Source organism: Carcharodon carcharias, chromosome 16 (genome assembly GCF_017639515.1).
Source record: "Carcharodon carcharias isolate sCarCar2 chromosome 16, sCarCar2.pri, whole genome shotgun sequence".
NCBI lineage: Eukaryota > Metazoa > Chordata > Chondrichthyes > Lamniformes > Lamnidae > Carcharodon > Carcharodon carcharias.
The window spans coordinates 33,272,175-33,295,446 of record NC_054482.1 but is presented as its reverse complement, the minus strand read 5'-3'; the positions used below and the strand labels follow the sequence as shown (position 1 = coordinate 33,295,446).

The following is a 23,272-nucleotide window of genomic DNA, read 5'->3' as shown; positions in this document are numbered from 1 at the left end:
CTCTAGCAGCAGCAAACACAGGAGAGAAACACCCTGTGACAGGAGGGGCAGCTCCTTGCAGTATTCTTCACTTCACCTTGCTGCATTTTGAATGCTGGCTGCACGGGCAGGATAGAGAAGCATGGCAGGCAGGATTGCGGCCCGCAAAAGATCCAACATTGGAAAGGGCAGGGGAGTTCTCCTCAGTGTCCTGACTTTTTATCTCTCAATCAGTATCATTAAAATCAGATTGTTTGGCCATTACCACATTGCAGTTTGTGGGATCTTGCTGTGCACAATTTACCTCTTGTGCTTCCTGCATTATAACAGTGAGTACATTTCAAAAAGTACTTCATTGTTGCAAAGTGCTTTAAAGCCATCCAGTGGCCATAAAAAGCACCGTCTTCCCATTCACAGTCTGTGTATTAGACTTACAATGACAGCTTCCCAGGTAATTTACCCCACTGTTCTATCATATTACAGAAAGTTTCCAGTTGATGTATCCCTCGTGCCATAATTTTTAAATCAAAAACGGAAAGCACCAGAAACGCTCAGCAACTCAGTCTGCCTGTTACAAGGAGCTGATAGTTAACATATCAAGAGCCCAACCCAAAGGAGTGAATTACACTCTGGAGTTGAATGGCTTGTGGAGTGCTTAAGCAAAAAGCAGGAGATGGTTAAAAGGCTGAAGTGATATTTCTCATGAGACAATAGGAAGCTCAATAAAAGGAATTCAAGGCATTTACAATACACAAGGGAGCATGTGAATGGCTGAGGGTGTGAGGTAGGAGCCCTGGGAGGGAAAGAAAAGCAGGTGAGGACCACCCACTAACCGTTTTGGGAGGAGGGTGTAGAGGAATGTTGGTCAAAAGGTTGGGGTCCTCTGTTGGAATGCTTGAAGTGCTAGCTAACCTCTTCTTTCCACAGATAGACTGATCTGCTGAGTGCTTCCAAAGCTTTGTTTGTCTTCTAGATTTCCTGCATCTGCCATTTCATGCTTTTTGTTTTTCATTTTTATCTAGCATTCTCTGGTGTTTGGACCGCTTACCTCCATCACTTTTATCAGTTTTCTTAATGTTCTTCAAAATTTCTATGAGACCAAACAAAATCTTTTCTCAGCTAAAGAGAACAATCCCAACTTCCTAAACCGTTCCTCGCAATCTAAATCCGCAGGTCCTGATGGATTTCATCCTAGGGTCTTGAAAGAAGTGGCTGGTGAAATAATTGATGTGTTGGTTTTAATTTTCTAAAATCCTCAAGAGTCAGGGAAGGTTCCCATTAGATTGGAAATAGTAATTCCTTCATTCAAAAAGGGAAGGCAAAAAAAAAAGCAGGAATCTCCAGGCTAGTTAGCTTAATATCTGTTGTAGGGAAAATGTTAAAAGCTGCTATTAAAGATGTTATAGCAGGGCACTTAGAAAAGTTTAAGGCAATCAGACAGAGTCAACATGGTTTTGTAAAAGGGAAATCATGCTTAACCAATTGATTGGAGTTCTTTGAAGGAGTCACATTTGCTGTGGATAAAGGGAAACCGGTGGATGTATTGTACTTAGATTTCCAGAAGGCATTTGATAATGTGCCACATCAAAGGCAATTGCAGAAAATAAAAGCTCTTGGTGTAGGGGGTAACATATTTGCATGGATAGAAGATTGGCCGGCTAACAGGAAGGAGACAGGACAGCCATAAATGGGCCTTTTTCTGCTTAGCAGGATGTGATGAATGGTGTGCCACAGGGATCAGTTCTGCGGCCTCAACTTTCTACACTTTATATAAATGATTTGGATGAAGGGATAGGTGGTATGGTTCACAAATTTGCTGACGACACAAAGATAGGTAAAGAAGTAAGTTGTAAAGAGGACATGAGGCTACAAAATGACATAGATAGGTTTAAGTGAGTGGGTAAAGATCTGGCAAATGCAGTATAATGTGAGCAAGTGTGAAATTGTCCATTTTGGCAGGAAGAGTAAAAGAGAAGCATATTATCTAAATGGTGAGAGATTGCAGATCTCGGGGGTTCAGAGAGATCTGGGTGTCCTGAATCACAAAAGGCAGGTATGCAGGTATAGCGAGAAATTAAGAAAGCTAATAGAGTGTTATCATTTATTGCAAGGGGAATCGAATACAAAAGAAGGGAGGTTATGCTTCAGATAGACGGGGCACTGGTGAAACCACATCTGGGATACTGTGTACAGTATTTGTCTCCTTATTTATGGAAGAATGTCAATGCATTAGAAGCAGTTCAGAGAAGGTTTACCAGACTAATACCAGGAATGGGTGGGTTGTCTTATGAGGAAAGGCTGGACAGGTTAGGCTTGTATTCACTGGAATTTAGAAGAGCAAGAGGCGACTTAATTGAAACCTTTAAGATCCTGAGGGGTCTTCACAGAAAGGATGTAGCGAGGATGTTTCCTGTTGTGGGAGAATCTAGAACTGGGGGTCATGGTTTAAAAATAAGGGGTTACTCATTTAACAGAGAAAAATTTTTTCTCTGACGGTTGTGAGCCTTTGGAACTCCCTTCTTCAAAAGGCAGTGGGCAGTGGAAACTAGGTCTTTGAATATTCTTAAGGCAGGTGAAAGGTTAACAGGGCTAGGCAGGAATGTGGGGTTGAGGTTACAATCAGAGCAGCCATGATCTTATTGAATGGCGGAGCAGGCTCGAGGGGCCGAATGGTCAACTCCTGTTCCATGTTCATAAGTTCACTTGACTATGGAAGATTAAAGGACAAACTATTTGAGATGTTTAAGATTATTGAAAGAGTTGCTAAGGTAGATAGAAACTATTTTCTTTAGTAGGGGAAGGTTCAGAACAACCTCAAATTAAAGCTAGGCCGTTCAGGGCTGTGCTGCCAGTGGAGTAGTAAGGGTTACAGAACCAAGGTTGGTAGATGGAGTTAAGGTATGGAGCAGCATGATCTAATTGAACATTGGAACATGTTTGAGGGGTTGAATGGCCTGTACCTGTTCCAATTTTTGTTTTACTGCTAATAACACAGCTGTCTCCCCTCACTGTGAGTAAGAGAGCTTCCTCACCCTGTCTCTCTATTTTCGTCACCGATGGCCTGCCTAACTATACGTAAAGCTTTGATGGGTGGGACTGACTGATTTGGGCTATCAGCATCCTGCAGCAACAGTGACTCCTGCAGGCTGAGCTTGGCATAGACATTCTCCAGACGTAGACATCGAGAGTTGTACAGTTTTCACTAACACCCATTTCTCCTTCAATCTCTCTAGGTGCCAACAAAAAAGCTGAAAAAATATGAGAAGGAGTACCAGACAATGAGAGAGCAGCAAGCACAGCAGGAAGATCCAATCGACAGATATAAGGTAGGAGAAGAATCCTGTCAGAGTGAGGCTTTACAAAGCTGTCTAGTAAAGATAATGATGCTGCCAGCGTACTGGTGTGAGGGGGTTGGTGACTGTGATGACCAAGTTTATGTGCCTAGAGTCTGTATTACAGATCATACTCTGCTCTCAGTCCAATGTCTGTGAGGTTGTGGGAAAGGAGCTGTATGGGACATACTGAAGGGCATAGTGCTGATCTGTCATATCTCATGCTACCCTCTGAGCTAGGCAGAACCTGCAGCCCAAAAACAAGCAGAGGGAAAAAAAATAGCTCAGGACTAGTTTCAGTCACCTGAAAGGGATCGGAGAGGAATTCCCCACATTTTTTTTACCCCCTCAAATTGAGTTTTTCACCTTTTCGAGGAGATCAGATGGCCGGTCTATATATTGTGATCCACAAGGTATTTCACAATATCAGATGCTGTGATGCACAAGGCATTTTTCATGGCCACCCCATCAACACCCTGTACCAGACCCCTTTTGATGTCCAGACGGTGAGCAAGAGGAGTTTTGGATGGTTGTTCCAGTCTGGGGTATTCACTTCCCAACACCATGACAACAGGCTGTGCAGAACTCCCAGGGACCAGATCATATCAACCATGACAGTCTGTTTCCCCTGGAGCAGAACAATAGAACCCAAGGATTGGGCATAAATTCAAACCAAATCTGAAGGAGTATTATTTCAATGAGCGAATGACGAGCCATTGGAACAGGCTTCCTGAGGAAGGCAATCAGTATTGATTCATTCGGATACAGGGAGTTTTCTTTCAGAAGATGATATTTTGAGATATGGTGTCGGAGTAACTTGAGACTTGACGCGGTAAGTGCTGGGGCTAAGAAGTGGCTTTGGGCCTGTGGTTCTCAAATCTCACTTAGGTTTTCCTCACCTCATGTCTGGGTCTGTTGCAGACCAATTGATTAGAGACTGATGGCTTGGTTAGTCAACAACTCCACCATTGTTGTATCGTGCAACCACCAGGGTGGCAGGAGGCAAACTGGACGGAACTTGGTCTTTGCTCACCAATAATTCCTCAGGTACTGCCTGTTCTCAGGATAACAGAAGCTTGTTAAGAGTTGAGGGTGTGCTATTCTCAGCGCCATCCTTTAGATACTACAAGGAAAAGGTCTTTCCATGTAATAGGAGTGAAGCTTTCAGTTAATCTAGGCCTGCACCAGCTATCTCCTGACCAACCTCTCTAACTTCACTGGAGGATGAATAGAAGCCCTCAGCCTTTTACTCTGATTTTCCATGTTACTGAGGCTGGTTAGGAGGAAATTCGACCCCTGGAAGCAGTCGGGTTCAGAACTCAGTTTGAGTTTGAAAAAAATGAATAGTTGCATTCCCTAACCTACTCAATAGTCACTAGGCGCTTGCAATTATAGACTGATAGACACTTACAGCACAGAAGGAAGCCATTCAGCCCATCATGTCCGCACCAGTCAACAAAGATCTGACAACACTAATCCCATTTTCCAGCGCTTGGCCCATAGCCCTGGAGACTATGTCAATGCAAATAAACATCTAAATACTTCTTAAATGTTACGTGAGTTTTTAAATCAACCACCCTTTCAGGCAGTGAGTTCCAGACTCCCACCACCCTCTGGGTGAAAAAATTCCTCCTCAACTCCCCTCTTAGCCTTCTTTCCCTTACCTTAAATCTATGCCCCCTGGTTATTGACCCCTTCGCTAATGGAAAAAGTGCCTTCCTATCCACCCTATCTATGCCCCTCATAATCTTATACACCTCTTATCAGATCCCCTCTTGACCTTTGCCGCACCAAGGCAAACAACCACATCTCATCCAATCTTTCTTCATAGCTCAGACCCCCGCCCCTCAGTCCAGCTAGCACCCTGATAAATCTCCTCTGCACCCTCTTCAGTGCAATCACATCCTTCCTATAATGTGATGACCAGAACTGCATGCAGTACTCCAGTTGTGGCCCAACCCAGCGTTTTATACAGTTCCAGCATAACCTCCCTGCTCTTGTATTCTATGCCTCAGCTAATAAAGGCAAGTATCCCATATGCCTCCTTTAACCACCTTATCTACCAGCCCTGCTACCTTCAGGGATCTGTGGATATGCACACCAATGTCCCTCTGATCTTCAGTACTTTCCAGGGACCTACCATTGATAGTGTAACCCCTTGCCTTGTTAGCCCTCCCTAAGTGCATTACCTCACAATTTTTTCCGGGTTGAATTTCATTTGTCACTGCTCTGCCCAGCTAACCAGTTCATTGATATCCTCCTGCAGTTTACGGCTATCCTCCTCACTATTTACCACCCTACTAACTTTTGTGCCATCCATGAATTTCTTGATCATACCCCCTACATTTAGGTCCAGATCATTTTTGTACACCACAAACAGCAAGGGCCTCAGCACAGAGCCCTGCGGAACCCCACTGGAAACAGACTTCCAGTCACAGAAGCATCCCTCTAATATTACCTTCTTCTTCCTGCCACTCAGCCAATTTTGGATCCAATGTGCCACTTTGTCTTGGATCCCAAAGGCTCTTACTTTCTTGACCAGTCTGTCATGAGGGACCTTATCAAAAACCTTGCTAAAGTCCATGTAGACCACATCAAGTGCATTACCCTCATCAACACTCTTCGTTACAGCCTCAAAAAATTTGTTCAAATTTGTCAAACACATCCTTCCCTTAACAAATCCATGCTGACTATTCCTGATTAATCCAGGTCTCTCCAAGTGCAGGTATACCCTGTCCCTCAGAATTCTTTCTAGTAACTTCCCCACCACTGAGGTTAGACTGACTGGTCTGTAATTTCCTGGTCTATCCCTTCCTCCCTTTTTAAATAATGGGACAACATTAGTAGTCCTCCAGTCCTCTGGCACCTCACCTGTGGTCAGAGAGGATTTGAAAATTACTGACTGGGCCCCTGATATCCCTCCCCTTGCCTTTCTCAACAGCCTGGGATACATCTCATCTGGGCCTGCGGATTTATCTACTTTTAAGGCCACTTATCCCGCTTGTACCTCCTCTCTCTCTATGTTAATTTTTAATTTCCTCTAATATTTCACACTCCTCCACCCTGATGTCTATATCTGCTTCGTCCTTTTCCATTGTGAAGACCGATCCAAAGTATTCATTGAGGACTGTACCCACGTCTTCCGGGTCCACACACAGATTACCTCTATGGTCCCTAACTGGCCCTACTCTTTCCCTAGTTATTCTCTTGCTTATATATATATACCCAATACAATTGTCTCATAAGCATGTGATGAGCCTACTTAGCGTCACTTGCATAAATTAAAAAAGAGAGGACTCTAATTTTATAACACCTTCTGTCATCTCAGGATGTCCTGGAACACTTTGCAACCAATTAAGTATTTTCTGAGATGTTGTAGCTGTAATTTGGGAAATAGCAGCTAATTTATCAGATGATAATCTATTTTAGTGAATTAAGAATCAGCAGGTCTGCAGCATCTGTGGAGAGAGAGAGAGAGACAGAGTTAACATTTCAAGGCATTGATTTTTTTGTTAAAATGTCATTGGCCTAAAATGTTGACTCTGTTTCTGTCTCTACAGATGCTGCCAGGCCTGATGAATACTTGCAGCATTTTCTGTTTTTAATTTCAGATCTGCATTATTTTGCTTTTGGATCTGTTTTAATGACATTGGTTATAAAAGAAGTATTGGCCAGGGCACAGGGGAGAACTCCCCTTATTTTTAAAAGATCCCAGAGCATTTTTTTTTGTTTGCCTGAGAAGGCAGATGGTTTAAAGTTTCTCGATCTAGTGCTCAAGTCTCTGGAGTGGGCTTTGAAGCCTTCTGACTCAGGTGAATGTCTTACCTGCTGAGCCAAGGCGCAGGAGCCGGATCTCACTGTATGGTTAGAAATAGGAGGAAATGAATGTGTCACTGGCAAGATCAACACTTATTGTCCTTGTGAAGGTGATCATTCCAAACACAGCAATAACAGAAGTATTTATTGCCTCGAATGTATCCAATCATCTCGAGTGCAATTCTATTTGTGATTTATAAAGTTACTGTGTAAGTAATGAGTGCAGCCTGTTATATCCTGGTAATTAATTTAGCTTTTCTTGTGAAACCCAGTTGGAATTTTTTAATGACACTGATTCTTCCACATTCTCCCACCTCTCAGCCTCGTCTGGTTAATTCTTCCCATTTCCTTCTCTTCTTCCAGTTCATTTCATTTCAGTAAAGTCTCTGATACTTCACCGACGTGTACTTGAAACCGCCTTCCACTCAAAGAAATAGAGAAGCTCCCATCAGTTATATAGGAGGAAGCCCAATATTTGCAGCAAGCCTGGACCGTGACCATCTGTTTCTTGTTCGAAGAGAACCTTGTAATCTATCAGCATACACATCCCAGCTTGGGACATTGGAAGGAAGTGCCCAGGGTGCGGGTGAACATGGAGCAAAAGGCCTCACATTTGAAGCTTCAGCGTTTGTGTTGAATGTACATTTCCACCTGCTCATTGCCCTCCTTTAACCTGATAATGAAGAAAGATCCTTGTTTGTACAGTCTTTATCGCTTTACGATATTCAAAAGTATTTTGTTGGAGCCACCAGGACAAGTTTGTGAGGTCCCTCAAACAGCAGATGAGCGACTAGACAAATCTTTTTTTTAAGGCATTGGCTGAATGTTGGCCAGGACACAGGGGAGAACTCCCCTGCTCTAACTTGAATGGGACCTTTCATATCCACCTGAGAAGGCAGGTGGAGCCTCAGTATAACATCTCTTGAGGGAGATGGTGCCTGAAACACTGCAGCTTTCAGCATCAGACTAAAGTGTCAGACTGTATTATGTGCTCAGTCTCTGAAGTGGGGCGTATTCCCACGAACATCTGACTTTGAGGCAAGAGTGCTACCCGCTGAGCCACGGCTGGCAATAGTAAACCGATCCACCCTTCTGCCTGGAAGATTTCTGTTTGAAGGCTCCCATCCCCTTCACACGCTGACAGGCCTGTGGTGCATTTCTATCACTCCCAAATTTTCCCTTTGCCTCTAATCATTCACTCTATGGGGTAGCTTCATTCTGATGTTGAACATTTTACTGCCATTTATCGATCCTTCCTATGTCAAATCCTGTTGGGGAAACTGGGACATGGAGTGAATAATTTGAGGTTAAATTTCACCTGATAGTTCCTGTTGTTAACAGCAAACCAAACACTCAGGAGGGAGCTGTTCTTGTCTCTACTCAATTTAGACTCCAGTTCATGGCTAATTGTTTTAATTGATTTTTTTCATGGGAGATGGGTGACGTTAATCCTTAATTGCCTTGAATCCCTTGAACTGAGTGGCTTGCTAGGCCAGTCCAGTGACATTACCACTATGCCGCTGTCTCCCCTAATTTTACACACTCCAATTCTCCTGCTTTCTCTCCAAACTGATCCCAATATCCTCTTCCTCTTCAGACCCTTTTAAATTCCTCAAATTATAATTCAGTCCCCTTTTTTAAATGCAGTACTCAGTACACCATCAATCACTAAATTCCAATAACTGCATCGAAATGTCTTTCCTGATATTCTTTATGTACCTAATGCTTGACTTGAGATTACGGTCTCTTCTCTATCTGTTTGCCTGCAAAGGGAGTAAATCTATTTCTTGAATCGTTTAGAATATCAAATTCTCCCTCTCAAGACCCTATTCAAGAGAGTACAACCTCCTTGATGCCGCACTCGGTCAAATGTTGCCTTGATGTCAAGGACAGTCACTCTCACCTCACTGTTACTGGACTAGTCACCCAGGCTGCTGGAATACTCATCCAGTCATCTAAAGAAATGAGATCTCAGACTGCGACCCCGCCATGACAGTTTGAGAATTTGAGTTTAATTTAACTTTTTTTATTCTTTCATGGGATGTGAGCATCATAGTAAGGCCAGCATTTATTGCCCATCCTTAATTGCCCTCGAAGGTGATGCTGAGCCATAAGATATCTGGAGAGAAAGGCACTGGGATCAGTGCAAATAACCATGAAACTGCCACGTTGTCTTAAAAACTGGTACTGATGTCTTTTTGGGGAAGGGAATCTACCATCCTCATCAGGTCTGGGATTGTATGTGACTCCAGTCCCTCAGCAACATGGCTGATTTGGCTAAGCAAGATGCAAGACACTTGGTCAGGGCAACTAGAGATGAGCAATAAACCCAAGGGTTGCCAGTGACATCCGCATCCCGAGAAGGAATAAAAATGAGTCGCTTATTTGGTGCGGCCCTTTGGTGCCTTCCAGTATGTCACAGGGCACTAATTCTCACAATCTAATTTATTACACTATGGCAATATGTGAAATAATTTTATTTTTGAATGAGAATGTCTCTTTTACCTGTGCCACCCCCCCACTACCCTACCCCACCCCTGCAAGCCTTTCACCAGATGTTTCTTGTGACCTTGCTTTACAGAGTGAAAGGCTTGAGTGTTCTCTGAAGATTGGGTCTGTCCTGCTGTCTGTCCTCTCTCCAGCATAAAACAAAATGCATACTTCTAAAATGCTACAAAGATGAAAAGGGGGCTGAAAAAAAATCACTAAAACTAAAATTGAGATGGTTATTTTAAAAAAAGTGTTTGTTTTAAAACTTCCCTCTCCAGTAAATAAGGGAAAGATGGGAGCCCAGAACTGCAATTTCCATCAGGGCCAGAAAAGGCTAGTGCTTAAGAATGGGTTGTGTAAGCTAGGCTTGTATTCCCTTGGGAGGAGATTAAGGGGGTTGATAGAAACTATTATCTCTGCTGCGTGAGTGCAGAACTAGGAGGGGTGTGATAAAATTAGAGGTGGGATGATGTCAGGAAGAACTTCTTCAGCCAAAGGGTAGTGGAAATCTGCAACTCTCACCCCCAAAAAAGCTGCTGAGGCTGGGCTTCAATTGCTGTTAGCTCAGGGTAAGTAAGGGTTACAGAACCAATGTGGGTAGATGGAGGTCTGTTCCAGATCAGCCATGCCTGGATTGATGGGAGGACCAGGCTGAAGAGACTGAATATCAGGAGGATTCACTGAAATGGCTGCAGATTGTTCTGGCACCTGGGATGGGGCTCTGGTCCCTTAAAGACAAGTGGATCAATTTTTATATAAAGAATGTTTTAAAGTTGCCTCTAATGCAGGGCACAAGATCAACACCCTCAAGACCTTTTTTTCAGTGGCAGATAGTGCTTAGTCCCTCCTCTCACTCTTCCCTCCACACTCCCCTCCCTCCACCAGCTTCTCCTAGTGTTTCCAGCATTTTAGAATGGGGCAGGGGTGGGTCCCTGCAGGTGCACCCTTAGCCACCAAAGATGTGTTCCCCATGACCCCTGCCATGGCCCATGAATTTCTGCAGAGTCCCAGCGTGACTGCCCACTGAGTAATTTCCAGGGTGAGATACTTTCCCTGTCTCTGTCAGGGTTTGTTTCTCCTTCCCCGACTTTCACTCACTTGCAGAACGGTGCTAATGGAATCAAACATTACCCATGAAAACTCTCTATAATCGCTATAGGGCAGCTATTTCACCCTCCCTGAACAGTATGGGTATACTCTTGCTTCAACAAGAATCAAACTGACTCACTCTGTGTGTGAGAGAGAGAGAGAGGGCACCCATAGAACCAGAATACCAATCATATATGTTCCTGACCACAGAATGAAAATGTCTCCTGCATTTAGATTTAAAATAAAAGTTTCAGCTTTACTTTGGATTGTCTTTGCAAACTGCGATATTGTTCATTGTGACACCGCAGTCCAATATGATTCGCACAGACTAAGTCAGTGCCTAGACTTTCCTCTTGTGAATCCTTTTCAGAATGCCCTGCTCCCTTTTTCTTTACCTCTCATTTTCCTCTTCTATATTTGCCCCTGTTCCTTTACTCCATCCCACCCCCCCAGGAATCGACAGCCTGGCCAAAGAGCTAGACTTAACGCCCCACAGTGTATGACGTGAGGGTACTGTGTTGTAGCGCAGGTTCCTATCTCTGGACCAGACCTGACATGATCAACATGGTGGATGCATCTTTATCTAATCAGAACGTCAACTTTTTGAATAATTAATATTGCAGCTTGAGAACTCGTGATTAGCTGCCGACAGACCAATAACAAACTGCCTGTTTTGAAATAACCCCAGCCTGTGGCAGAACACTGCTGTTGAATTTGATTCTCAGGAACCACACCCTGTATTATGTACCTGTTATAATTATTTTGTTAAGAGTTCATGTGTTAGCTACTTCTTCCTTGCAGTTGTACTGAAGAATTTATCAATGCGGAAAGCACCTTGATATTTAAAAGGCATAGTCTTCATCAAAGTGTCTGACAGACTTTTCAATGTTGGTTAACAACACCTGTTGCAATGATGTAAATGCATCAATGTCTTTCTTGGCTGGGATCATTTACCATTGTGTTGCTAGTCCCTAATGAAGCCATGGCATGTTCCTTGCTGCTGATACTTCGATAATACACAGCTCTTCAACGTTTTTTTCCACATGCATGTTGAAATTAAGAAGTTTTTTAAACATGTTTTGACGAGGACTGTGCATCTTGACCAGTTTGACGGAATGGTGGGTGTTTGAGTTCTCAGGCAGCTGTCGCCCAGCTTTAAGAAAACAATGCTGTCTTTTTGTAGCAATGTTGAAATTGGACTGGACCCGGGTTCTTCCAAATGCTGTATTTGAAAGTGTTTTTTTATGGAATGTTAATTTGTAATAAAATTAATCTGTTACGCTTTGTAGCTCATTAGTTTTGTGTATCAGTGAGCTACACCCAAGATATCAATAGTTAACACAGCCATTCACGTATGGTCCATTTGTTAAGTTAGCCTTCAGGTTGTTAGGGTGGATCAAAGCCATTGTAATGCTCTGCATTTATACAATGGTCCTGATTTCCCACTGTAAGTCCAATGCTGTTAGGTTGCTTTACTCACATTGTACAAGCAGAGGGAGCTGTCGAGGCTAAATCCATTGTAAAGATTAAAACATCACCCTCAATCAGAATCATCTCCATTCATTAATCACTTGGAACATTGTTTCACGAAAAGCAAATCTCAGCCTTCCCCAGCACAAGGAGAAATTCCACACCAGATTGCCCTAATGTGTGACCGACCGTTCAACAGCACCAGGAAATCACAAACCAGCCCTTCCACCTACCCAACTAGCAACCTGGGCTAACTCGAAATGAAATGATAATCTGCACAGGATGTCAGTCCACATGAGAAGTGACACTGCATCAGCGAGAAATAGGGCATCTGAAACACAATTACAGGAACATTTCAGCCAAGCAAAATAGAACTGAGAAACAAATAAAACCAATCTCCACACCCAATTAAATCATAAAACAACAAAAAGAATTAAAATAGAAAACATTTCAACCAACCAAGTTTATTCCCCACATAGCCACCCATTTAAACTCCTTAAACACCTAGGTAGACTCTCCATTCTACCATGGACCTTACTGCGAGGAGTGTTCCTCCTTCTCTCAAAAGGGCAACACTGTTACTGTGCTCCTCACTCTCTGAGGCGGTCACTGTTAATGCCCTCACTGTCTGAGGGGGTCACTGCTGTTAATGCCCCTCACTGTCTGAGGGGGGTCACTGCTGTTAATGCCCCTCACTGTCTGAGGGGGGTCACTGCTGTTAATGCCCCTCATTCTCTGAGGGGGTCACTGCTGTTAATGCCCCTCACTCTCTGAGGGGTTCACTGTTAATGCCCCTCACTCTCTGAGGGGGTCACTGTTAATGCCATTCACTCTCTGAGGGGGTCACTGTTAATGCCGCTCACTCTCTGAGAGAGTCACTGCTGTTAATGCCCCTCACTCTCTGAGGGGTTCACTGTTAATGCCCCTCACTCTCTGAGGGGGTCACTGCTGTTAATACCCCTCACTGTCTGAGGGGGTTGCTGCTGTTAGTGCCCCTCACTCTCTGAGGGGGTCACTGCTGTTAATGCCCCTCACTTTCTGAGGGGGTCACTGCTGTTAATACCCCTCACTGTCTGAGGAGGTTGCTGCTGTTAATGCCCCTCACTCTCTGAGGGGGTCACTGCTGTTAATCCCCCTCACTCTCTGAGGGGGTCACTGCTGTTAATGCCCCTCACTGTCTGAGGGGGTCACTGCTGTTATTGCCCCTCACTCTGTGAGGGGGTCACTGTTAATGCCCCTCACTCTCTGAGGTGTTCACTGATGTTAATGCCCCTCAATCTCTGAGAGGGTCACTGCAGTTAATATCCCTCACTGTCTGAGGGGGTCACTGATGTTAATGCCCCTCACTCTCTGAGGGGGTCACTGATGTTAATGCCCCTCACTCTCTGAGGGGTTCATTGCTGTTAATGCCCCTCACTCTCTGAGGGGTTCACTGTTAATGCCCCTCACTCTCTGAGGGGGGTCACTGTTAATGCTCCTCACTGTCTGAGGGGTTCACTGATGTTAATGCCCCTCACTGTCTGAGGGGGTCACAGCTGTTAATGCCCCTCACTGTCTGAGGGGGTCACTGATGTTAATGCCCCTCACTCTCTGAGGGGGTCACTGCTGTTAATGCCCCTCACTCTCTGAGGGGGTCACTATTAATGCCCCTCACTGAGGGGGTCACTGCTGTTAATACCCCTCACTCTCTGAGGGGGTCACTGTTAATGCCCCTCACTCTCTGAGGGGGTCACTGCTGTTAATGCCCCTCACTCTCTGAGGGGGGTCACTGTTAGTGCTCCTCACTGTCTGAGGGGTTCACTGTTGTTAATGCTCCTCACTCTCTGAGAGGGTCGCTGCAGTTAATGCCCCTCACTCTCTGAGGGGTTCACTGATGTTAATGCCCCTCACTCTCTGAGAGGGTCACTGATGTTAATGCCCCTCACTGTCTGAGGGGGTCACTGCTGTTATTGCCCCTCACTCTGTGAGGGGGTCACTGTTAATGCCCCTCACTCTCTGAGGTGTTCACTGATGTTAATGCCCCTCAATCTCTGAGAGGGTCACTGCAGTTAATATCCCTCACTGTCTGAGGGGTTCACTGATGTTAATGCCCCTCACTCTCTGAGAGGGTCGCTGATGTTAATGCCCCTCACTGTCTGAGGGGGTCACAGCTGTTAATGCCCCTCACTGTCTGAGGGGGTCGCTGCAGTTAATGCCCCTCACTGTCTGAGGGGGTCACTGATGTTAATGCCCCTCACTCTCTGAGGGGGTCACTATTAATGCCCCTCACTGAGGGGGTCACTGCTGTTAATACCCCTCACTCTCTGAGGCGGTCACTGTTAATGCCCCTCACTCTCTGAGGGGGTCACTGCTGTTAATGCCCCTCACTCTCTGAGGGGTTCATTGCTGTTAATGCCCCTCACTCTCTGAGGGGTTCACTGTTAATGCCCCTCACTCTCTGAGGGGGGTCACTGTTAGTGCTCCTCACTGTCTGAGGGGTTCACTGTTGTTAATGCTCCTCACTCTCTGAGAGGGTCGCTGCAGTTAATGCCCCTCACTCTCTGAGGGGTTCACTGATGTTAATGCCCCTCACTCTCTGAGAGGGTCGCTGATGTTAATGCCCCTCACTGTCTGAGGGGGTCACAGCTGTTAATGCCCCTCACTGTCTGAGGGGGTCGCTGCAGTTAATGCCCCTCACTGTCTGAAGGGGTCACTGATGTTAATGCCCCTCACTCTCTGAGCGGGTCACTGCTGTTAATACACCTCACACTCTGAGGGGGTCACTGTTAATGCCCCTCACTGTCTGAGGGGGTCACTGGTAATGCCCCTCTCTCTGAAGGGGTCACTGTTAATGCCCCTCACCATCTGAGGGGGTCACTGCTGCTAATACCCCTCACTCTCTGAGGGGGTCACTGTTGTTAATGCCCCTCACTCTCTGAGGGGGTCACTGCTGTTAATGCCCCTCACTCTCTGAGAGGGTCACTGTTAATGCCCCCCACTGTCTGAGGGGATCACTGCTGTTAATACCATTCACTCTCTGAGGGGGTCACTGTTGTTAATGCCCCTTACTCTCTGAGGGGGTCGCTGCTGTTTTTGCCCCTCACTCTCTGAGGGGGTCACTGCTGTTAATGCCCCTCACTCTCTGAGGGGGTCACTATTAATGCCCCTCACTCTCTGAGGGGGTCACTGCTGTTAATGCCCCTCACTCTCTGAGGGGGTCACTATTAATGCCCCTCACTCTGTGAGGGGGTCACTGCTGTTAATGCCCCTCACTCTCTGAGGGGGTCACTGATGTTAATGCCCGTCACTCTCTGAGGGGGTCACTGATGTTAATGCCCCTCACTCTCTGAGAGGGTCACTGCAGTTAATGCTCCTCACTCTCTGAGGGGGTCGCTGATGTTAATGCCGCTCACTCTCTGAGGGGGTCACTGATGTTAATGCCCCTCACTGTCTGAGGGGGTCACTGCTGTTAATGCCCCTCACTGTCTGAGGGGGTCGCTGCAGTTGATGCCCCTCACTGTCTGAGGGGGTCACTGCTGTTATTGCCCCTCACTCTCTGAGGGGTTCACTGATGTTAATGCCCCTTACTCTCTGAGGGGGTCACTGATGTTAATGCCCATCACTCTCTGAGGGGGTCACATGTTAATGCCCCTCCCTGTCTGAGGCTTTCACTGCTGTTAATGTCCCCTCCCTGTCTGAGGGGGGTCACTGCTGTTAATGTCCCCTCACTCTCTGAGGGGGTCACTGCTGTTAATGCCCCTCACTCTCTGAGAGAGTCATTACTGTTATTGAACCCTAGTGTCTGAGGGGGTTGCTGCTGTTAATGCCCCTCACTCTCTGAGGGGGTCACAGCTAATGCCCCCTCTATGTCTGAGGGAGTCACTGTTAATGCCCCCTCAATTGGGTCAAGGGCTGTAAGGTCTTAATAACCTAAGAGACCCAGTACAATGACCCTGACTGATGACAGCCTGCATGAGGTAACTCAGGTTGCAGTGATTGAATAGTGAAGTATTATAGACCTCTGCACTCATAGACTAGGGAAGAATTCAACAATCTGCAGTGTTGTCATAGAGTGACTTCCCAAGAAGTGCTTTGTTCATTCTAGATTTTTAACAAGAGAGGGATGTTGGGAGAGGACAGGCACAGGACATGAATGGAGGGGGCGTGGGGAAGACAAAGCAAATAAAAGAGAGATTAGAATTTCTATACCACCTTTCATGACTTCAACTTACTGCTGAGCCAGAGTACTGGAGGACCAGGATCTCAAACCCAAGACTAAGGTCATTGGTTACCCCTGTGCTCCTTTATGCTTCAGACACTTGGACAACCTACAGCAAGTACCTCAGAGCCCTGGAGAAGTACCACCAGCAGTACCTTCGCATGATCCTCCAAATCTGGTGACAAGAAAGGCAGCCCGACAGCAGTGCCTTCTCCCAAGCTAACTTGCCCAGCATCAAGGTGCTAATCGCTCAAAACCAGTTCCGCTGGACAGGACACATCGTTCGTGTGCCTGACACCAAACTCCTGAATCAATTTCTCTACTCGGAACTCGGTCATGGCAGGAGGCTCCCAGGAGAACAAAGGAAACATTTTAGGGATGTTCTCAAAGCATCCCTGAAGAGGTTAGACACCCCTGCCAACTCATGAGACACCCCCTGGCTTGTGGCTGACCAAAATGGAGGAGGTTCATTCGGGAAGACACTGAACACATCAAGAAACTTCATCAGGAATGTGCGGAGGTGAAGTTGAGGCATCGGGAGAGAGCGCAGAAACATCCTATCTACCCAATCCTTCATGCACCACCAGTGTCACCTGTGGCAGAGCCTGCAGATCGTGCGTTGGATTTATCAGCCATCTCAGAACCATTGAACCGGAGTCATTTTCTTTCCTTTTAAGGATGAACCCTGTAAATAAATAACTTACTATAGTAAATACTATTAATCAACAACAACTTGTATTTTTAAAGCACCTTTAATGTAGTAAAGCATTCCAAGGTGCTTCACGGGAGTGTAATCTGACAACCTATCTCCTCGTGTGGCTCGGTGTCTTATTAAATTAAGAGATGGTTTTAAGTGGTGCCTTAAAGGTGGCTAGGGAGGTTTATAAGAGGAATCCCAGAGCTCAGGGTTGAGGCAGCTGAAGACACAGCTGCTGATGTGAAGAAAATCAGGGATACGGAAAAGTCCAGAATTGGAGGAGCAGAGGATATAGAGATAGGAAGGGATTTGAAAATAACCGAATGATCCATTATCTTCCTGTCTGCTGCAGCAGAGATTCTGCCTTGTCAATGAGCTAGGGGTTAAACGTCACTTGGCAGCACCACCCAGAGACCATAGAGTCATAGAGGTCTATAGCACAGAAAAAGGCCTGTCAGCCCATCGAGTCTGCACCGGTCAAACAAGTACTATTCTAATCTCATTTTCCAGCACTGGCCCCATACCCTTGTCTGCCATGGCATTGCAAGTGCACATTCAAATACTTCTTAAATGTTATGAGGGTTTCTGCCTCTACCACCCTTTCAGGGAGTGAGTTCCAGATTCCCACTACCCTCTGGGTGAAAAAATTCTTCCTCACATCCCCTCTAAACCTCCTGCCCCTTACTTCAAATCCATGCCCCCTGGTTATTGATCCTTCCGCCAAGGGGAAAAGTTCCTTCCTGTCTACCCTATCTATGCCCCTCATAATTTTATACACCTCAACCATGCCCCCCCTCAACCTCCTCTGCTCCAGGGAAAATAACCCCAGTCTATCCAATCTCTCCTAATAACTAAAACTCTCCAGCCCAGGCAACATCCTGGTAAATCTCCTCTGCACTCTCTCTCATGCAATCACATCCTTCCTATAATGCAGATTCCAGAACTGCACGCAATACTCCAGCTGTGGCCTAACCAGTGTTTTATAAGGTTCCAGCATAACCTCCCTGCTCCTGGCCAGAGGCTGTTACTGCTTACAGGCTTCAAAGCAGATTCTGTAACGGGGGAACTGCACAGGATCAAAGAGCAGCAACAGCTTTTGATCAAGTGCACCCACCTGGGAAAGCCCAGTTACAGCACCATTTATACCCATCACAGGTCATTACAACAGGTTAAATAGTTAACCACAACTTGTAACTATGCAGCCGATTTAACTTAGTTTATTTGATAATTCTCATTTGGGACATTTTACTATGACACAGAGACATGTAGGTTGATATTAGGTCAGCTGACCAAAATCTTGATCAGCGAAGAAGGTTTTCAGGAGCATCTTACAGGAGGAAAGTGAGGGAGAGATGGGGAGAGGTGTAGGGAGGGAATTCCAGAGCTTGGGGCCCAGGCAGCTGAAGGCAGGGCCACCAATGGTGGAGCGATTCTGATTAGGAATCCACCAGAGGCCAGGATTAGAGGAGTGCAGATATCTCGGAGGGCTGTAGGGCTGGAGGAGATTCCAGAGATAGGAAGGGGCGAGGTAATGGAGGGAATTGAAAACAAGGATGGGAATTGTAAAATCAGGATGTTGCTTGACCAGGAGGTCAAGGACCAATGTCGGTCAGTGAGCACAGGGATGACAGGGGAACCGGACTCACTGTGAGTTAGGACACAGACAGCAGAGTTTTGGATGACCCCACGATTGCGGAGGGTAGAATGTGGGAGAGCAGCCAGGAGTGTATTGGAATAGTCACATCCAGAGATAACGAAGGCATGGGTGAGGACTTCAACAGCTGATGAGCTGAGACTGGAGTGAAATTGAGCAATATTTTAAAGATGGAAAGAGGTGGTGTTAAAGCATATGTATGGTCAGAAGCTCAACTTAGGGTCAAATGAAGCCAATGGTTACAGGGAATAGAGTTTGTGACAGGAACCAAAGTAAATGGCTTCAGTCTTCCCAATATCTAATTAGAGGAAATTTCTACTCATCCAGTACTGGATGTTGGTTAGATAAGCAGTCTAGTAATTTAGCAACAGTGTCAAGTGATGTGATGCTGAGGTAGAGCTCACTGGGGAGGCAGTGACATAGTGATATTGTCACTGGACTGGTATTCCAGAGACCCAGAGTAATGTTCTGGGGACCCAGGCTCAAATCCCACCACGGCAGGTGGAATTAAAACTCTAATAATAACCAGGAAAACCATTGCCGATTGTCGTAAAAACCCATCTGGTTCACTAATGTCCTTTAGAGAAAGAAATCTGCCGTCCTTACCTGGTCTGGCCTACATGTAACTCCAGACCAACAGCAATGTGGTTGACTCTTAAATGCTCTCTGAACAAGGGCAGTCAGGGATGGGCAATAAATGTTGGCCTAGCCCACATCCAAGGAACGAATTTAAAAGAAAAGCTGGGTGTCAGATGTAAAACAGGGCACTGTGTTTTTGGATGAAGTCAGAAAGAAATGAGAAATGGGAAGGGGCCAAAGGATAGATCCTTGGGGCGACAGCAGAGTGGGTGTGAGATTGGGAAGATTGAGGTGATTCTCTGGCAATGATTGGTTAATATCAAAAGCCCCATAGAAATTGTTCAGAAAAACTGGCATTTAAATAGCTTCTTTCATGATCTCAGAATGGCCTGAAGCGTTTTACAATCAGTGACGACCTTTTGAATTTGTACACTGTAGGAAATGCAGAAAGCAATTTGTGTACCATAATGAATTCATGCACACCAAGATCCCATAAGAGCAATGAGACTATGACCAGATAACTTGTTTTATTGATGGGTGAGGGAATAAATATTGATCAGGCACTGGGGAGAACTCGCTTGCTCCTCTTCAAAATAGTGTCGTGGGACCTTTCACCACCAAGAGGGTTAGACATTACTTTGGATTAGCCTCTCTTCAAATAGACAGCACCTCTGACAATACAACACACCCATCAATTGCCAATGTACAGTGGAGGCAAAAGCCTCAGGATTGGTTTAATTTGACAACTTCTTTTTATATTCCAGTGGCCCAATCTTCAAAATCTCTTGGTCACACTTTTCTGGAATATTAAGGAAAAGCCTCTGGATTTGAGAGACCCCAGAAGAAAGGAGAATAAACATTTGAAAAGATTAGCAGAAATTGGTTATAATCTAGAAAGGTTAAGAAATATTAACGGCGAAGTTATTTGTAGAAGTTTAGATCAAGCTCCTGCGGTGCAATCTTTTCATTTTCTGTACTTAGGGTTAGAGATTGACCTTGTCACTGTGAATACATAACTGTTAATCAGATAAAATTATTCAGTGGTTTATTAAATTTAAAGATGAGATTTGGTGTGAAATCTTAAACAATCAAATACCTGGTAGCTTCCAATCAGCAAGTGCCAAACAGGGTACAGTGCTCCTTCAACATGGTGAGGTATTGCTGGCTCTTATTGAGGGCTCTTACCGAGGGCCGATACAAGGCCCGGGGACTTGGGATTCACCTGGTTAGATGGGCTGGTCTACATCTAAAATAATCAAGGGTCAAGAGGTTAGAAGGACACATCAAGGTTTCATGGAAGTTCAAAGTGGTATTTTAGATATTCATGACAGAGGAGAAACAAGCTGAATCACATTGGGGGAACAATGAAGGAATAGATTGAAGATGCTTTATCTCTCTTACTCACTCTCCTTTTCCTCTAGGTTGTAGCCTCTGGTTGGCTCCTATCAACCTGTGTGTCCCACAGTCTCACCCCTTTCCGCCATCGCTCCCTCACCCACCATCACTCCCTCACCCACCATCACTCCCTCTCCCACCATCACTCCCTCTCCCACCATCGCTCCCTCTCCCACCATCGCTCCCTCTCCCACCATCGCTCCCTCTCCCACCATCACTCCCTCACCCACCATCACTCCCTCACCCACCATCACTCCCTCTCCCACCATCGCTCCCTCTCCCTTCATCACTCCCTCACCCACCATCGCTCCCTCTCCCACCATCACTCCCTCACCCACCATCACTCCCTCTCCCACCATCGCTCCCTCACCCACCATCGCTCCCTCTCCCACCATCGCTCCCTCTCCCACCATCGCTCCCTCTCCCACCATCACTCCCTCACCCACCATCACTCCCTCACCCACCATCACTCCCTCACCCACCATCGCTCCCTCTCCCACCATCGCTCCCTCTCCCACCATCGCTCCCTCACCCACCATCACTCCCTCTCCCACCATCACTCCCTCACCCACCATCGCTCCCTCACCCACCATCGCTCCCTCACCCACCATCACTCCCTCTCCCACCATCGCTCCCTCACCCACCATCGCTCCCTCACCCACCATCGCTCCCTCACCCACCATCGCTCCCTCACCCACCATTGCTCCCTCACCCTTCATCACTCCCTCTCCCTTCATCACTCCCTCTCCCACCATCGCTCCCTCTCCCTTCATCACTCCCTCTCCCACCATCACTCCCTCTCCCTTCATCGCTCCCTCACCCACCATCACTCCCTCATCCACCATCGCTCCCTCACCCACCATCACTCCCTCATCCACCATCACTCCCTCATCCACCATCGCTCCCTCACCCACCATCGCTCCCTCTCCCACCATCGCTCCCTCTCCCACCATCACTCCCTCACCCACCATCGCTCCCTCTCCCACCATCACTCCCTCATCCACCATCGCTCCCTCACCCACCATCGCTCCCTCACCCACCATCGCTCCCTCTCCCACCATCACTCCCTCTCCCACCATCACTCCCTCTCCCTTCATCGCTCCCTCACCCACCATCACTCCCTCTCCCACCATCGCTCCCTCACCCACCATCACTCCCTCACCCACCATCGCTCCCTCTCCCACCATCGCTCCCTCTCCCACCATCGCTCCCTCTCCCACCATCACTCCCTCACCCACCATCGCTCCCTCTCCCACCATCACTCCCTCTCCCTTCATCACTCCCTCTCCCACCATCGCTCCCTCACCCACCATCACTCCCTCTCCCACCATCGCTCCCTCTCCCACCATCGCTCCCTCACCCACCATCGCTCCCTCACCCACCATCACTCCCTCTCCCACCATCGCTCCCTCTCCCACCATCACTCCCTCTCCCACCATCACTCCCTCACCCACCATCACTCCCTCTCCCACCATCACTCCCTCACCCACCATCACTCCCTCACCCACCATCACTCCCTCTCCCACCATCACTCCCTCACCCACCATCACTCCCTCACCCACCATCACTCCCTCACCCACCATCACTCCCTCTCCCACCATCACTCCCTCTCCCTTCATCACTCCCTCACCCACCATCACTCCCTCTCCCACCATCGCTCCCTCACCCACCATCGCTCCCTCTCCCACCATCGCTCCCTCTCCCACCATCGCTCCCTCTCCCACCATCACTCCCTCTCCCTTCATCACTCCCTCACCCACCATCACTCCCTCACCCACCATCACTCCCTCTCCCACCATCACTCCCTCACCCACCATCGCTCCCTCTCCCACCATCGCTCCCTCACCCACCATCACTCCCTCTCCCACCATCGCTCCCTCACCCACCATCACTCCCTCACCCACCATCACTCCCTCTCCCACCATCACTCCCTCACCCACCATCACTCCCTCTCCCACCATCGCTCCCTCTCCCACCATCACTCCCTCACCCACCATCGCTCCCTCACCCACCATCGCTCCCTCATCCACCATCGCTCCCTCTCCCACCATCACTCCCTCACCCACCATCACTCCCTCACCCACCATCGCTCCCTCTCCCACCATCGCTCCCTCACCCACCATCACTCCCTCACCCACCATCGCTCCCTCACCCACCATCACTCCCTCACCCACCATCACTCCCTCTCCCTTCATCACTCCCTCACCCACCATCACTCCCTCTCCCACCATCACTCCCTCTCCCACCATCGCTCCCTCACCCACCATCGCTCCCTCATCCACCATCGCTCCCTCTCCCACCATCACTCCCTCACCCACCATCACTCCCTCACCCACCATCGCTCCCTCTCCCACCATCGCTCCCTCACCCACCATCACTCCCTCACCCACCATCGCTCCCTCACCCACCATCACTCCCTCACCCACCATCGCTCCCTCTCCCTTCATCACTCCCTCACCCACCATCACTCCCTCTCCCTTCATCACTCCCTCACCCACCATCACTCCCTCTCCCACCATCACTCCCTCACCCACCATCGCTCCCTCACCCACCATCACTCCCTCACCCACCAT

The 23,272-nt window shown here is 47.2% G+C and overlaps 1 protein-coding gene across 5 annotated transcripts in view; it reads left to right on the top strand.

Annotated features, from left to right (window-relative positions):
- The window catches only part of rabgap1l (RAB GTPase activating protein 1-like), a 530,937-nt gene that overhangs the window by 486,891 nt on the left and 20,774 nt on the right, over positions 1-23,272 (top strand). For 4 of the 5 annotated variants that reach the window (XM_041207937.1, XM_041207935.1, XM_041207939.1 and 1 more), the window contains one exon: positions 3,213-3,305. In XM_041207937.1, coding sequence (XP_041063871.1) covers positions 3,213-3,305 — 93 coding nt within the window. Of the gene's footprint in view, positions 1-3,212; positions 3,306-7,490; positions 11,995-23,272 lie in introns of those variants that run through there. The other variant, XM_041207940.1, reaches the window with a different exon arrangement.